The sequence below is a fragment of the Podarcis melisellensis genome, assembly GCF_964234715.1.
Source record: "Podarcis melisellensis genome assembly, chromosome: 6".
NCBI lineage: Eukaryota > Metazoa > Chordata > Lepidosauria > Squamata > Lacertidae > Podarcis > Podarcis melisellensis.
The window spans coordinates 61,966,342-61,984,200 of NC_138538.1; the positions used below are offsets into that span (position 1 = coordinate 61,966,342).

Genomic DNA, 17,859 nt, shown 5'->3' on the forward strand with positions numbered 1-17,859 from the left:
AACAATACATGCAGAATACCCACTAACACAGCAAGAATGCAGAACCAATGTTGTGTGGCCTGCACAACAGAACTTCCCACCTTGTCCTCTCCCTGCAGACTCCAATATCTGCCCTGGAGGGTCCTCCAAGCCTCTAGAGCAGATTTTGAGGGTATACAGGAGGCTGCAGGAGGGAAGTAAGAGGAGAAGGTTCCACTGCAGGAGTAAGTCTGACACATGAGCACGACAGCCTTTGGCCAGTCTGAAAGGTATTCAGATTCTAACATGCAAGACCTGCTTCATAATTATAAAAAACATTGTCCACTTTCCTTCAAACTGGACCATCGCACAGAACCATGCCACAAAGTCTTCATTTCCTCTGTGACTTAGAAAACTTTCAGCAACGATTTGTAGCTATGGCAATTTGTAGCTTATGGTCTTTGATGTCTTTGTGGGTTTCTGTCAAGCACAGAAAGACGTTACTATAAATTGTCACCCTTGCATCACTGACCACTAGTGACATAATCAGTTCCTGTCACTGACAGATGCAGCAAGAGGTGTGAACGTCTCCCTCTCACCCCTTTGTGGCAACTGACATTTTATCGTAGTACCTGCAAACCTTTTAAAAGGGCTTGGAATAAATGGAGGATAAGGGTATCAATAGCTACAAGCCATGATAGCTATTGCTGCCTCTGGAATCAGAGACAGCATGCATTTGTGTGGCAATTCAACAGTGAGAGAGGGCTGTTGCCCTCATCTCAGTTTAGGGGCTTCCCAGAAAGATCTGGTTGGTTTCTGTGGTAAACAATGCCATAGGTCAGCATGGAGAACTAGCCAAAAAATTGCTCTGGTTGTAGAGGAAGTAATAATACAGTTACCCAAGAAAACAGAGTAAAGATGGCTAAATAAGGGGAGGAAGCAACAACACATGATGATTATGCCATTCAGGCACATCACCTTTCCACCATTCCCCCTACCCCAACCCCACTCGCTCCAACAGTGACCCAACCACCATGGCATCTTTTGGATGAAAATATTAGCTCCAATGTCATTTGGCTAAATCATGGTTATGTGAAGTGCAGGGGGTCTTTTATAGTTGCTAGCCAGGCAACTACACCAACCTACCTCATTCTTCAGTGGGGACCTGCCACTATATAAAACAACTATTCCTTCCCATTTGTTTTATATGTGCTGTCCAATACTTTGCAAAAACCACACCCAAATCAACTAGGCAATGTGTTATAAAGCTCTTCTTTCTCCTTTCATTCAGTACCACTTCAGCCAATTGATGTCTGGTATTTAATGGAAGATGTGTCTTCTGAAATGCAGAATATTACACTTTTTTGGAAGGTAAGAATATCTATGCACCTACATCGTTTTGAGGGTGTTGCTGCATGCGTATCTAAACCAAAAGCATAATAGTTCCTTACCCTAATTTAGGGGTGGGAAATCTGTGGCTGCCCAGGTTTTGTTGGGACTACAACTGCCAAGCTGGCTGGGGTTGATGGGAGTTGGGTAAGCGACCCCATTACTGCATTAGAAAAGCAACTCCTCTTCAAAGAGCAAAAGTACATAGCAGAGTTCCCAATTTCTCTGGATCAGCTGACATTCCATAGAATAGTGAGCTGCCAAAGGGTGGTGTAATAGTTGGCCTGTTAAAACTTGCCTGGAGAGACCTGGGATTGCATCCCTGATCAGCCATATGGCATGACTGCAATCCTATGAATAGCTTGCCCCATTGAATTCAGTGGTGCTTTTGGTGGCCTAGGTGTAACTTGTAAAACACATCAGGTTGATTTCAAGGAAGTTGTAGCAAGAAGAGACCCATTAAAATTGATGGGCCTAAATTAGTCATTTCCATTAATTTCAACAGGTCCACTTTGAGTTTGACTAACATGGCATCAGTGGCGTAGCGTGGGTTGTCAGCACCTGGGGCAAGGCAAGTAATTTGCACCCCCTAACCCGTGGATTTGCGTCCCCTAACCTGTGGATTTGCGCCTCCTAACCCTAACCCCCAGATGTTGCGCCCGGTGTGGCCGGCCCCCCCTGCACCCCCCACGTTACGCCACTGCATGGCATACAACCCCCCCAAAAAAAACCCTTTTCCTAGTGGAAATGCAACCTTTGGCTTTTCATTGCAAATGCACAGAAGAAAGAAGTACATAGAAGTACAAAATGCAGAGAAGTACAAAGAAGTGCTACCATTTAAACCACTAACATGTAGTATGAGAATGAGGAAAATAATCAAGGGCTCGGGACTGATTTCCTTTGATGAGGATCCAACTCTAGGTGCCTCCAGATGAGGCGTGTTTAAATACTTGGCATTCATCCTTACTTACTGGCACAAAGTTTACATGTTGGTTAGACTAGGTCTGATCTCCATGAAACACTCGTTCTGATTTCTTTAGAAAGTGTTACACATCATCTTGTTGATAATTCATTCATCCCACATTTTCAATGCATCTCCCTGTCACTTTCCAAACTGCAAGAAGTCTTTTCGCGTATGTGGTTTTGCACTAGGGTAACAGAGCACCTGAATCCACTTTAAATGTGCAAACTTAAAGTTCTGGAATGTGCTTAAATCCCCACCTCAAAATACAGGCACCCTTCCTCTAAGCCACGGGTGTCAAACACAAGGCCCGCGGGCCGAATCCGGCCCGCCAGAGCTCTTCATGTGACCCGTGTAGCCGCCGCCAGCCTTCACCTTTTATTCTCGCTTTTTTTTTTTACACAAGAAAGCCGCCTCTTCAGCGCATGCGCGGTAGCCTACAAGCCAGAGAACGTCTTCCCTCTAGCAGCGCCGGCCGTTCTACACAGGAAACCTCCACTTTACATGCATTCAGGAAACCTCCACTTGTTTTTATATTGAGCGCATATTGAGTCCTATAGATACAACCGGCCCTTTGAGGGTGACCAAACTGCTGATGCGGCCCCCGATGAATTTGAGTTTGACACCCCTGCTCTAAGCCAATCTCTCCACAAAGCAAACTTAGAAACCATGCACATGCCAGACCAATGAAGGTACATCAGTTGCTCCGGCAGATAACACCATTCCTGCCCTGAGAAAAGGCCATAAGCAAAGTTTCTCTCCCTACATACCCACTTCCTGTTCCACTATACCTCTGCCTTCCCTTCATTCCCCTCTGCTACTCAATTCTTAGTACAGCTTTGCTCAAACAAGCAGTTTCTTACCTGTTTTTGTTATTCACACTGAAAGCAGATTCTCATTCATACTGGCTGCTTCTTAGAAGAGAGGAAAGCCATGCTGCAGTTTCACCTGTGCTTTCTTCAGCTTGTGGTATTCTTGGTTCCACCCATTTGTCACCTTTGCTTCTGTTTGAGAGTTAAGAATTCTTAATGAGGCACACCCTACAATTCTACAATGAAATGCACTAGTAAACTATGATGTCTTTCCCTCACATTCCCTCTGAGAAGTTCAATAATGGCAATGTTTTGTTTCATAATACTAGCATCAAAACACACACACACGGCTTCCCCAAATAATCCTGGAATTCTAAGTAGTTTAACAACCAATCCCTCTTCCCATGGAACTCTGGGAACTGTCGCTCTCTGAGGGGAGTTGGGGTCTCCTAACATCTCTCAGTACCCTTCACAAACACCAGCTCCTTGGGTTCTTTAAGGGAAGCCATGATGGTTTAAAGTGGCCTGAAACTGCTTTAAATGTGAAGGGACATGGAGCCTCAATAGAAGGGGAATTAATAAGGAGAGTTTGTATTTCATGTGCCCAAGTCTGCTCTTAAATGAAAGTACAGTAGCCTGTGCCAAGCTAGTGAAGTATGCTCTTGACTAATGTTTTTTTGTCAAGAGCACTTTGAGAGGGTTTTTTTTGGGGGGGGATATACTTGCTACAATTGGACCAGCCATGGGCCCACTTCACCTTCCATGCAATGCATTGTGGGAGGTGAAGCTTCTTACACACACACACACTCAGCCACTTCCCTCAAGCCAGCTTCTCATCAAATTGTAGTACAGTAATATAAACAATGAAGGGAGTCTGAGGGAAGAAGAGATGTTTTCTTTTGCCGCGGCAGCCAAATTCATTCTCTCTCAGCTCCAATTCCCCATCTGTCAAATTGGAACACCAGAGGGCTTTTGTGATGTCAGTCTGAAAGAAACCTGCATCTTAAAATGCTGCACCGATACTGAGGGACAGCAGCTTGCTTCAATATGGGAAGCCAAGTACCACATCCGCACTCACCCCAAAATACTAACAAGGATTATTTGAACAAGCCTCCTTCTCTCAGCCTGGCTTCCCTTGGAAGTTTCTTAGACTGACACTTGTGTGTTAGAAAATGCTGTAGAAATTCCTTTTAAAATATAACAAATGGTAACCTCTCAGGAGCTTGTCATTTCTGCCCCACCTTTTCTTAAGGTGGCTTACATGACTCCCCTCTGCTCCCATTTTATCCTCACAATCCCCCTGCAAGGAAGGCCAGTTATGCTTGGAAGGGGTATATGTGGCTGGCCCAAGTTCATCCAGAGAGCTTCATGGTTGGGGGGGGGCGGGGGCGGGGAGGAGAGGGAATTTGAACCTGAGTCTCTAATGGCCAACTGAATGAACACTGGCTGCAAACTGCTGCTAAAACTTGTTTCGTGTGTGGGCGTTGGTGAAACATGCAAAGAAAAACATACGCTATTTTATTTTATTTTTTAATAGATGAGTGTACTAGAAGTGAGAAGGAAAAGTCTTGAGTATAGAGTGACGTTTTCAGCCCTAAACCAGATGCGTCAAAGAGACACGGGAACAAATTCTACAGTGCAGACCACATTCTCACAAATCATTCCTAAGACAGACTATAGCATTACAATTTGTTCTCACAACTCACGGGGAATATCCCAACCCATTTATATCACTACTAAACTAGGAATTACAGGTAAGACCCTTTCCTCCGATTCATCTGATTTCAATATGATTCTGTCTATTACAAAGCTGCACTGCGATGTTTTATACATGGCAAACCATCATTTTAAGTTTATTAGATTTTTTTACTCCAGTTGTAAGTAATAGGTCAGCATTGTCCTGAGGAGGGAGGCACACACACAGCTTTGTTTAGATTTGTGTTTAGTATTTGATCACAGGTACCCCTCCCATAATTTCCTAGTGGAAAGAGAAAACCCTTAACTGGCAAGGACCGTGGCATTAACTATGGTAACTATTATGTTCTTGTATAGTGCCTAGCAATTTTAGGTGCTTAATAAATAATGTATTATTGTTGTTATTGTATTTGTTATCAATGCTACACAAATGACTTAGAATTACACTTGGGTCCTGGCTAAGAAAGTTCTGATTTAGTCCCACTTGAAATCGATGGGACAAGTTAGCCATGATCAACAGAACTAAAACATGATTTATTATAGTCTAGACTTAATCCATATTGCTTAGTTCCAGTTCTTATTCCATCTGAAGTTACTTTTACCCTTGGATAATTTTGATTTCTGATGTTGTACTCCTGTGTTCAGCTAAGGATTTAATATTTTTTCCTGGTGTTTCTCTCCCCCCCCAAAAAAAAAACTTTTCAAAAGATCTGCCACCCCCAAACCATCTTTCTGCTGTATCACTGGGGAACGGAAGAATCTCTGTTGCATGGGAAGCCCCTATTGCACCTTTCCCTTTTATCAATGGATATGTTCTACAATGGGCAGAGCTCCATCACAGCAGTGACTTGAGAACTCCCATAACCTGGCTCAAAATCCCCGTCTCCAATCTCACAGCAACAACAGGTAAGTTGCACAGGAGGAGAGTAGTGGGCATCCCTGTGGGCTTTATTAGGGGGAAGGCTAGCTCTGTGCACTTGGCAAAGGATGGTCAATTACAGCTTTTTGGATAGCACTTCACCCCCTCACACATTAGGCTGCAGCTTTGCACTGCACAATAGTTCGTTCTGCCTTCCAATTTTTCCAGATGGCAAGAGATTATCTCTTTTGAGCTGCAGCTCTCATCATAGTCACTGGAGGCAAAAGAGGAATTTGTGTCCTGTCAGTCTCAATGAGCTGAGCTCATCTAATAAAAGCAAGCTGCTCAACACCTTATTACTACCAAACTCAATGTTAGTTTTCGGTTCCCTCCATGTCTTTATTATTATTATTGCACATTCAGGATGATTTGTGCTAATGATGCTCTCAGGGTGGGCATACATGATCCCACATTCAATACTGTTTGCAACTGGAAAAGTTTTGGGGTTTGGAAAAGCTTTCTTTCCAGTCAGTTCATAGCCCATTGCTTCCGGCTGAAATCCCATAACTTTTTATATCACAAAATTTGTGGTTTATTTTTCTTTCGCTTTTGAAGTTCTGTAGCCCCTCCAGACAGCAATAATGTGATAGCACTGGGGAAGCCTCACAGGACTGGCAAAGCAGAACAAATCCACCACTAAAGCATTATTATTATTTTCCTTTGTTCCCTGTTTATTTGGGTCATTCCATTTGACTCACAGGAATAGCAGCTTTGTAAATGCAGTGCTCTAAAAACCATGTTTTTACACCTATGTCCAACCTATGACTAAATATCAGGTGTTGTCCAGCCCATGCTTTCTCAAACTAGGCTTGGACTCAGTCTCACAATAGACAGATTTGCATCAAATACCATTATTGTCCTTTCTAGAGAGCCTAAAGCCTAACACCTGTTATCAAGTCAGTGTGTTTGCCCTCTACCAGAACAGAGCAGGAAGAGCTGCTTCCACAACAGAAGACGTATTAGCAAAAGGTAAGGGCAAAGGCACTCCAGACCTAAACATACCTTTGAGACCCAACATAGTCAATTCAGATTTCTCAAGATGATTTCATGTTTTGCAGCCCCATTAAAAGGACCTCAAATTAACACAACAGTAAAAGAAAGAAGCATTTTGGTCTCCTGGCAGGAAATTCCGGACAATCATCGATTGGGCTGCATCATTCACTTCAAGTTATACTTGCAAAAGCAATTTGTCATGGTGCCCCCTAAAGTCTACGGTAGGTATCTGTTAAAAATTAGGGCTTGGATCCCTCTACTGGAGGTGGCAAGTCTGTGGCCAAATCTGATGCTGTTGAAACTTCCAACTCCCATTGGCTCCAGCCATCATGGTGAAAGGTGATAGGTGTGGGGGCTTGCAACATCTGGAGCTGTCCCTCTATGGAAAAAAATGGGAGCAAAGTTTCTCAACAGAGGGGAGGGGTGCTCCCGTCCCACAACATGACAACAGATGCACAAATCACTTCGATACATTGTTGTCATTCTTTTGTTTTAGCTTAGATTTTGTTAATTAATGCTGGGCATTTTACTGTGAAATCACTGTCAAAGCAAATTTTGGATGAAAAGATATTGGGAGACATCCAGTGATAGTGCTTGCTTGCGTAAGGGAACTTCGTTTCTTTTCCCTTGATGCACCCTCAAAACACGCTCTGGAGAAGATCCCAATCCTCTGGAGCAGATTTCAGGGATGTGCAAGGAGGAGCTGCAGAGGGGACGGGAGGAAGGACAATCTCTGCTGCACAAGCGGGAGCCACACTGGGTTTCACTTCAGAAACAAATTAACTGCTGAGCCCCTAGGCAGAAATGGTTGGCAGCAGATGGAGAAGCCCAGAAGTGCTTGTTGAAGTTGTAGACTACTGCAAATGCTTGGTGAAAGATGGGTGTGGATGGGAGACAGTACTTGTGACTTGATACTAGCTGATACTCATATTTCCCTCATTCTCTTCCTTTTCAACCCTCTCCCCGCTCCCAACAGATATACCTAGCACAGCCCCACAGCCGTTCTCTGTAAGAAGTGTAGAGCCTGGTGCTGCATATGTTTTATGGATGACAGCTTCCACAAAAGCTGGAGAGAGCCCTGAAGGAAACAAACAAGAGGTTTACATAAAAGGTAATTATTGGGGGGGGGGGATTAAAGGTTTTGGCTCCATAGTAGTACACTGAAGGCACTTCCAACTTTGCACACCACAGGATGAGCTACTGGCATTGAAGACAGGTTTGGGGAAGTTACAGATAGGTAGCCGTGTTGGTCTGCCATAGTCAAAACAAAAAAATTTCCTTCCAGTAGCACCTTAAAGACCAACTAAGTTAGTTCTTGGTATGAGCTTTCGTGTGCATGCACACTTCTTCAGATACTTCTTCAGATGAGGTTTGGGGAAGAGTTTGGTCACCGGTGTGGGTGGATGTATCAGCTTGGCTCAGATGTAGTTCTACCTATCAAGCATTGTTAGGAATGCAAAAGCTGGCCTAGCCATTTGTCTAGCTCAGTATTGTCTGTAATGACAATGGCTCTCCAGGTTTTCAGGCAATGGTGTCTCCCAGCCTTACCTGAAGACTGAATCTTCTGCATGCAAATAATTTGTTCTGCCACAAAGTTGTGCCATTTCCTCAACATAGTGAACAGCATCATACATCTGAAAGAATACTAGTTCTGCATAAGAATTGCTTAAGGCATCAGAGGAGCGCATCTCTGATTTTTAGCAATAGGTTGGAGAATGTTTTAAAGCTCTCTTCCCATTAGAAGTTGGCATAATTGTGATAAAGAAGTCTTTCTAAAGTAACAGATATCTTGCACTTACAGATGCACCCAGCTGGGGTTCTGCTCTAACAATCTGCATTATTGTGGGTCTTTCCATCTGTCTCTGCTTTGTGCCATCCATTAGGCAAATGTAAGTGAATGCTTTCTTTCTAAACATTTAACAGCATGCAAATGGTATACTGAAGAACAGTAATGATAAAAAAAAATGCATACAGAAAAAGGTGTTCAGGTTACACAGTCAGGCCCTACGCTCATTAAACCCAAACTCCAAATCTCCTGTTGGCTTCTCAATAGGTTTTAAACTGAAGACTCCAAAGAGAATAAAAAATGTTGTGACTTTCACAAGCTATCAATAAATCTGATTTTGACAATTTCAGTACTTCAGTGTATCTCTGAGGAATACTCTGGAAATCTATGCTACAGGAGAGTGTTAATGAGCCAATAGTGGCTCATAGGCAGCTTATGTCAGGAGAACTAAAAGATACACAGCTTCATGATGTGACCCTCCCCCAGCCAAGAGTACTAGCAGGTAGAAGGTCCAACTGGAGGGGCTCCATGGATACAGCTGTTTCTTGGAACAAGAAGAAACAGCACAGAGAATGGCTTGAGTGTGAAGGAAAGTAAAAGGAGAAATAAAAGTGAGCGGCCACAATGTGGTTGAGGAAGCAGAATTAGTGGCAGAGGTGGTATATGTTGGATTTATAGATAAGGGACATTTTGGTGGGAGTTTCTTAGGTTTAGGAACACCAGTAGTCCCTAAGATAAAGGACCATAAAGGTAAAGGTAAAGGGACCCCTGAACATTAGGTCCAGTTGTGGCTGACTCTGGGGTTGCGGCGCTCATTTCGCTTTATTGACCAAGGGAGCCAGCGTACAGCTTCCGGGTCATGTGGCCAGCATGACTAGGCCACTTCTGGCGAACCAGAGCAGCACATGGAAACACCGTTTACCTTCCTGCCAGAGCAGTACCTATTTATCTACTTGTACTTTGACGTGCTTTCGAACTGCTAGGTTGGCAGGAGCTGGGACCGAGCAATGGGCGCTCACCCCATCGTGGGGATTCGAACCGCCGACCTTCTGATCAGCAAGTCCTAAGCTCTGTGGTTTAACCCATAGCACCACCCGTGTCCCATAAGATAAAGGACCATAGCTGAATGCTAACCATAATTACCACAATTTTTAACTTGAATATGATTATCATAAAACAGAGACATAGAGGCCGAGCCATTTAACTTCATTTGGCCCTGCAGAGACCCCATCAACATAAGGAAAACAGCATCATGTATAAAATCCTAGCATATTGTGCTAGAAACATGTCTCCTTGCATAACTATCTGGATTTGGTATTTCACAAATAGATTGGCAAGTACTATATTGTTTTGTACTGGTTCTTTCTAGGCTTTCCTCACTGCTTTCTGTTCTGCTTTGTGGGTGGCAAGGGAAAGCTGTTCCAGATCCAGCCAACTCTTCATGTACTAAAGAGTTTGCATCTGCAGAGGTAAGTTTGCCTGTCACTGGTGTCACCTCTTTGCTGATGAGCTAGTTTCTGCAAAGAGTCAAATAGCTGCCTTAAATAGCTGGCCAGCAGAGAAACAACTGCAGAAGATGCAAATAATTTTGCTACTCCCAGTTGCCAGGAGGGAAAAAGGAAGGAAATTTACCAGGAACATTTTGTTCCTGGTAACTTTCTCTCACATAAATTTCATAGCCTGCTACATGCTGTAGCAAGTCTCCGGCCACTGTGCAGAATCACTGGCTTTTATGGAAAAGCAGTTTGCTTTAAGGGAAAGGTAGAAAATACTTGTGCATTAACTGAAATTTCTCCCCTATCTCCTCAAAAAGGGTGAACACAGCTTCTATTCTACACAGTTCCTAAAGAACCAGAACAGCATTGAAGAGCCTGAAACTCTACAAATAGAGGAGGTCCTCATGAAGAGGCAACAGATGCCATCTGTGGATGTGTCCCTCTTCAAACCCACAGAAGGAGGAGGGAGCCACAACTGGCCAACTGCTGTCAGCTTCCAGGAAGAGGATCCAATTGTGAAAAACCTGGACTATGACCCTTTGATCACCAGCAGGACAGATGATGCCAGCCAGCAACAGCTGCTGCCTTTGTACAGAAAGGTTGGACCCGAAGAACCAAGTCAAGGCCAGGAATTTTCAGTGTACCTTGCCAGTCCACATGGCAATGTAACAGTGGACTACTTACCGACTATTTCACCTGCCATTATGGACACTGGGGAAGACAACGGCGAATCTGAACTAAACCCATTATTTATTTTCCAAAGAACCTCTTTTCTACCAAAGACATTCCCCTTTGGTGGAAAGCTTACTCTAGACGCTATACAAATGGACTGTGATTCTTTCGGAGAGTAAGGCCGCATTCGTGTAACATCTTATCCAGGAATGCTTTAAACTTAATGGGAGTAGGCATGATAGGATGTAGCACAACAGGCCTTCCTTAATCCCCTCACCACCTTCATGTGAAACCTAGAATGAGGAAGTTCATGAGGACAAAGTCCCTTATTTAGGTTCCAGCATAAATATGAGGCAGTAATTGCTGCACTAGCTCAGTCACACAAGTTAAAAAGTTGCCGCATCTAGAATACAGTGAGAATGTACAGTGGTACCTCAGGTTAAGTACTTAATTCGTTCTGGAGGTCCGTACTTAACCTGAAACTGTTCTTAACCTGAAGCACCACTTTAGCTAATGGGGCCTCCTGCTGCTGCCGTGCCGCTGGAGCATGATTTCTGTTCTCATCCTAAAGCAAAGTTCTTAACCTGAAGCACTATTTCTGGGTTAGCGGAGTCTGTAACCTGAAGTGTATGTAACCTGAAGCGTATGTAACCCGAGGTACCACTGTATATCAAAAGTGGTTTCAGAGAACTGTGGGTTGTAGCCAAGTTAGCCCATTTAGGCAAGGAATTCTGCCTATGCAGCCAGACTTCTCCCTGTGTGCCCCCATCTGCTCCCAAGGGTTGAGGGAACCCCTAGAACAGATGTGGGGACATGTGGAGAGGAAATCCTGTTGTGCAGGTCAAAGTCCTTGTTCTAACAGGGTCTTTTCATTGGATACAATCCTGAATGTGTATGAAGCTCCCAATTAAAAAAACCAAACAGGTTGCAATGCAGAGGAGTGTGAGGAAGATGTTTGATCCCAGTGGGACTTTCTGGCTGTTGGCTCTTCTCAAGTAGAAGCCCCCTGCCTCCTACTCCATTGCACAGCAAGCATCCATTGTCCACAGTCCATGAACAATGTGGATGTGATGCATTGCCCTTGCCTCTCAAGCCTAGAGGCAATTATTTTGAGACTGGAAAACCTGAAGTCCAGCACAGGCATTGAGGTCCACCATCTTACCGACACAGTTCATTGTCTGAGGATGTATCTAAATCAACATCATGATATTGTGTAATGATTTCCCTACACAGTCTAGACTATTGGATTTAGAGGCAGGAAAAGTAAGGCCCCAATTCTTAAAAGGGTTGTGGTAAGAACACACTACCAGGATAGGATACTAAAGTGACAAAAGATACAATTATTAACAGATATCCACTGAATATCCTCAGAAAAGCATCATTTTATAGCCAGCTATTATGGTAGTAGCATAATACCATCATAATAGTTGCCTCTCATCTTCTACAGGTTATTAAGACTGCCATCATCTCTTCCTCATCTCACACATGGCAAGGTAGCTCTAGACACTAAAGTGTAGTGATTATTTGCAGTTTCCATTGTAGCAATAATAATCTACCCAAAACAATGTTTTCTGTGTAATAAACCCTTCCCCCCCCCCAACAGTAGCAGCACTAACAAAGAAACAGGGAGAATGAATCAGTACTGCCAGAAATAAATGAATGAACCAATGCAGATTCAGAGTTCATTGCATTAATTAAAAAGTAAAGAGCTAAAAACATGGTTTAATTTTCAAATCCTATGCATGCATTTTCAAGTGATTCTCCATACATTTTCAATGTAGGAAACCTGAAACAGAACCCCATACTTTCCAATAGACACCAGCATTGCCTAGCTTATAAGATCTTCCACAGTAAAATGTGTTTACTAAAACAATCTTACCTTTACAGCACGCTCTCTCTCAATTTTCCGCCTTAACATTTGCTATTCCTAATTTGCAGTTTCTAAATGCTTGTATGAAATGCCATATGGCGAAGATCTCAATGGAACAACTCAGTCTCTGTGACAGTGGAGCAGAAACCTTCATTTTTCTTGCAGACATGAAATGAGTTCTGCAGCTATTTAATCATAGGCACCTGGCAACTTTTGCACAACTTCAGCTGACTCCTGTTAACAGAGTATCACTGCTACTAATTCCTTGAAAGAAAATTCCAATTATTGGGTGTCCTCAGGTAAGGCAGGTGAGGCTCTTATAGTAGTAATGAGTAGACCTGTTATGGCTGCAAAATTCTGAGATTTCTACTTTGCCTTGTTATAAAAATTGTCATTTTGACAAAGCAGCCATCCAGGTCGCCTGCAATGCCTAAACAATACATTTTATTAAAAGAACAAGGTTTGGCTTAAAGCTCCAAACCTGAAAACTTGTTCCACCAGAGGTCAGTTTATTGTGATATTGATGCCTACTCCCAAGACATACCTTGGTCATTGTGTTTCTCTAGAGCAGGGCTAGCCAACCTCTCCAGAGGTTTCAGATGAAAACTCGTCATCCCTAACACATTGGCCACACTGCTTTGGGCTGATGGGAGTTTTAAATCACATTACTTAAGGATAATAGTTCCATCACCAGTTAGCTTGCCTCTTGTTCTTTCTAGGGTAGGAGATTAAAGCCAAACTATGGTTTTCTTTGAGTCTTTAAATCTCTTGAAGTGAGCTCATGGGTTGCTCTCCAAGAGTAACTGATCGTTAAGAGCAGGTCCTTAAAACAGAGCTTACCAAGTTGAAGGATTTACACTTTTTGTTACACTTGGTTCCATTATCACTCCCTCTATTTCCAATTCACATCTTTCCCAGTTGTCCAGATGTATCAAAAACTGCATAAACACACACACACACACACAGAGAGAGAGAGAGAGAGAGAGAGAGAGAGAGAGAGAGAGAGAGAGAGAGAGAGCCAGAGGTTTGCAGGAATAATGGGGAAATAACTAGAAAAATCCTAAGAGGGGGAACCCCAGAAGCAGCCCAATGAGGACTTAAGAGGGCATGGAGTCGTGTGTGTGTGGAGGTTGGAGGGGGAAAGGCATGCAGTGACTGGAAAATGAAAGCTGAGGAAGAGACTTATCACAATGTAGACAGAATCAGCTCATTGTCTGGATAGTCCTGCTTAACAATGAGAAGCTATTTTTAAATGTTCGCAAGGACAAAGTGAGAGCTATTCACGTAAATCGGTGGATAAATTGAACATTTTAAGGTAGCTGGGATTGGATGTGTGTGCTAACCTCACCCAAAAGCACCGGGGTGTGTGTGTGTGTTCAAAGCTGCCTAGTGAGAACAGTGCATGCTCGTGGGGAAAGGGAACTATGGACTATAGAATGGAGTGACTGGAACTTTGAACAAAAGCACTTCATACTGCAACATATTGTTACAGGGCTCCCAGTTCCGACTGCCAGTCCTTGCATAACCAAACTGACCACCAATGCACAAGGGATGAGTGTAAGCAGACTTGGGGGAACCCAGAATTTGGAAACACTACAAAAGGTCTGTAAGGGGGGAGACCCCGAGGGAGGAGTAGAATGCAGCAGCTGGAATCCTGAACAGCAGCACCTCATGTTGCAATGTCTTGTTAGAGGCTCCATGGGTCTCTGCTAGTGCAAGATGACCAGGTTAAAATGGTAGTAAGATGACAAGCTGCTACGCTGGGGGGCCTTCCAGCACAACAGAAGTGGTATTGGGAGAACCTGCAGAAGGAGGAATCTGCAAAAATCACACATCGCTCCAGTGGGGAGTTACAACTAGAGTGGAGCCCTTCCGTTCATGGAACTGGGCAGACTGGATCAAACATTCTGGATTTTGTACCACACAATTCCAAGACAGCAAAGATATATTGCAACAGACACAAACATTTACATCAACAATGTCTTAACCCCTCCATACTTTGCAGTTAACAGTTGCATCAGAAGTACCATAACAGTAGAAGACTGTTCTTTCTATGTCACTTAATATGAATTACAACTCTGCCTTTACATGCGCACCTTGTTCATTTAGATACACTTCTTAGGTAACCTTGTGAGCTCTTCTCCAGCACCATACTGCAGTACAGTACTTCTGAGCATTGCACACAGAGAACCTTGCTGCTATTGATTTACACAAAGCGTAAATGCACCTAAAATACAGTTGTGTTATCCCAGAGTGATGGGTCTCACCACTTTCCCAAAGAAATTTGTATTGATCCAAGGTTGTATAGACTAAATCTAACAACTGCCATTTCCCAGGTGTTGGGAGCATTCCACCATGCAGAGTGCCACACTTGACAGAAGCTTGTGTCTGAAAGCAGCTTAGATTTGCAATGTTTTAACGCTGATATAACGTAAGAGGCACCAAATGCCTATTTTTGACAGGCAGCATCATCTCACCCGTATAATGGGAACGGTAGCTTTCTTTGTGGTCAATATCCCCTTACAGAAGGGTTTTGGAGCTGTCACTGACTTGTATGATGATTTATACACTTTTGAAAAAGGAAAAGCCTGAAGATTCACGTTCCAGTGGAAGCTTTCTGTTGATAATACCATGTAAATAATTCACTCTCTGGCTGGGCACCTACTGTTAAGAGCACCATGGATCAACGTCTTTTCATTACCCCTTGTGTCTCACTAAATCTAGCTCAGATTATACCTCTTTTTCAGAGGAAGCAATCCCCGCTTCTTTAGAAGTTCACAAGATGGTTCTGTCGAGGGAGACTACCAACTCCATCTGGTACTCCATCTGAGATCCTACCTGCCTACAGCACTGTCTTGCCAGAGTGGTGCATGCTTTGGTTATTTCCCACTTGTACTACTGCAATACGCTCAGCATGGGGCCACCTTTGAAATGATTTGGAAACTACAATTAATCCTGAATGTGGCTGCCAGGCTGGTGACTGGGAGCAGCCACCAGGACTGTAGAACACTGGTCCTTGTTGTTTTTAAAAAAACTTCAATTCTCTCAACTTTGTACAAGATTACCTCAAGTAGCATGAAACATGAGAGGAAAGAAGAGCTGGAACATATACTTTCAGACAGTGCTTTTCCAAAGAACTGGCTACATATTATGAGGATTCCAACAGGAGCTGTATTTCAGCTTTCTTCATCACTTTTATACCCACAAAGTCCAATATGATATGATCGTATCCATTCTTGAAGAGATCATCTCTACAGCCCCAAAGACGTTTTATATACAGAAACCCAAACAATCCACTGCATGTGTGCTTAAAAAGAAAGCCAGTGTGAAGAAATAAATGAATTAAAATGGTAACTAGACACTTTTTTGGTGCCTACAACCCAGGTCCCAGGAGCCACATGGCTCCTACCTTTTCTATCCCAGTTTTGAACACTGCTTCAAAGCCTACAACATTGAAGTCAAGTCATTGTGACCCGCAACCAAAATGACTGTATGACATATGAGAAATGTAGTCTGTGTATTTCCTAAATGGGGATTGTTTTCTGATGGCTAATCGTAGCAGGTTGAGGGATCCTAACTTCCAGAGTATTAGGTTCATAGCAAGGAATGTTGAAATGTGAATACATGAATAAAAATATGTGGATACAAGCAACCCAAAATCTCTACTGCAATGTGTGCAAAATTGCGAACAGAATTTGATCTACACATCCTATTTTTTGTAGAAATACATGTTCATCGATTTCCAAACACTAAGACTTTATGGTGCTCTGCAGTCTATATTCTTATAAAAATATTTATTTGCTCATAATTGTCTCCCCTCCCATTATTTTAATATGCTAGAGCTTACTGTACAGCTTGTCTACTTTACTGTGTGCACAAGTGAAAACTATTTCAAGACCTCAGAAGCTTCACTGTATGCATTTTCATAGCAGAGGCAGGCAGATTTCAGACTTCTGTGTGTTTGTTTTTTACTAGAATTCTGGGTTCTGTCAATTAAGAGCCAAACTGGTAGCTCAGGGGGCAGAGCCAGTGACAATATGCTGCATCCTTCAGCACACCTACTGGAATCAATTCACATCTGGAGCTACTGATGGAGCAATGATTCCAATTAAAAATATACCAGGGGAGAAGTCAAAACCAAAATGAACCAACCCAACTAAAGCTGCATGCAATTCAAAGTACTTACACAAAGTCCCATTCAAATCAGTAGGAAAATTGCTTATGAACAGATATGCACAGGCTCAGCCTGCAAATTCCAGAAAATGCAGAGTATTCCTGCACACAGCTATTCATTTAAGTCTCGTCCACCCCTATCAGCCTAGAACATAAAACACTGTCCAAGTTCAGAAAACTTTAAAGACAAGCTGAAATATAGTTCATACAACCAAATGTAATAATATATAGCAATGCACAATTTACCAAAAGAGAGAGAGGTCGTCACTGGTTAGTGTTTAATGCATAAGTGCTTTAAGGCTTTAAAAACAAACAGGTTTGTTTTTTCTCAACCAGGACTTTAGTTCTAAAATATGGAACTAGGAAAAAAAAATACCTCTAAGCATCTGCAAAGTACTCTTTCCCTTTGCTTGCCAAGCAACCAGAGTCTGTTCCCACACACTTAAGAATCAAACATGTGGTGGCTGCAATACTATTATACTACCTCCACTTCTGATTTTCAACCAAGGCACTTATTAAATTATGAGTCAGCTCGCTTTTTTTTTTTAAAAAGTGACCGTTAACTGTTATTTGTACCCTCCCAACTTTAGTTTTTTATCCCAACAAATGAGTTTTGCCTAACAGCTCTCCAGAAGGCAGCAAGAGCTAACAGATTGTATTTCTATACGGTTCTCATTCACCCCTTCTGCACTGTGTTTCTGAGATATAAACAGAGCTCAAAAGTTATCCAGTATTCTTTAACTTGTTTTTGTTTACGCCTTCCCTTATGCATTGCCAAGTCTCAAGACATGCCGCCCAACTTACAACAAATTACAAAACTGAGCCAAGGCCAAGTGTTTACAGATGCAATTACGCAATAAAAGCCTAAACTGGTGGAAGCAGTGACAAACGCAATGAACCTGAAATCACAGGCAAGAAGAAAGTGAATAATGCTTATTGTAAGAGTGAAGACAACCAATGCATCCCTTTTAAAGCTGCTGCCCACCTCCCAATCTACATTACATAGCCCTTAGTGGCTTTTCTAAAGCTTCAACTGGATTGCGTCAAGAAGTAGTGCAGGACCCTGAGTAGCCAATAGTTCTCTTCAGTGCACCGCAAACCTTGTGAATTAGATGTTCTGTCCATGTCTGCTGAA

The 17,859-nt window shown here is 42.8% G+C and overlaps 1 protein-coding gene across 2 annotated transcripts in view; it reads left to right on the forward strand.

The window, feature by feature from the left end:
• The window catches only part of IL12RB2 (interleukin 12 receptor subunit beta 2), a 37,688-nt gene extending 22,119 nt beyond the window's left edge, over window positions 1-15,569 (forward strand). For both annotated transcript variants that reach the window (XM_081915769.1, XM_081915770.1), the window contains 9 exons: window positions 1,250-1,329; window positions 4,658-4,874; window positions 5,524-5,721; window positions 6,602-6,703; window positions 6,793-6,948; window positions 7,704-7,838; window positions 8,529-8,616; window positions 9,883-9,982; window positions 10,327-15,569. In XM_081915769.1, the coding sequence (XP_081771895.1) occupies window positions 1,250-1,329; window positions 4,658-4,874; window positions 5,524-5,721; window positions 6,602-6,703; window positions 6,793-6,948; window positions 7,704-7,838; window positions 8,529-8,616; window positions 9,883-9,982; window positions 10,327-10,860 (1,610 nt within the window). In that variant the 3' untranslated portion in view covers window positions 10,861-15,569. The remainder of the gene's footprint in view (window positions 1-1,249; window positions 1,330-4,657; window positions 4,875-5,523; window positions 5,722-6,601; window positions 6,704-6,792; window positions 6,949-7,703; window positions 7,839-8,528; window positions 8,617-9,882; window positions 9,983-10,326) is intronic.
• Window positions 15,570-17,859: the final 2,290 nt, after the last annotated feature.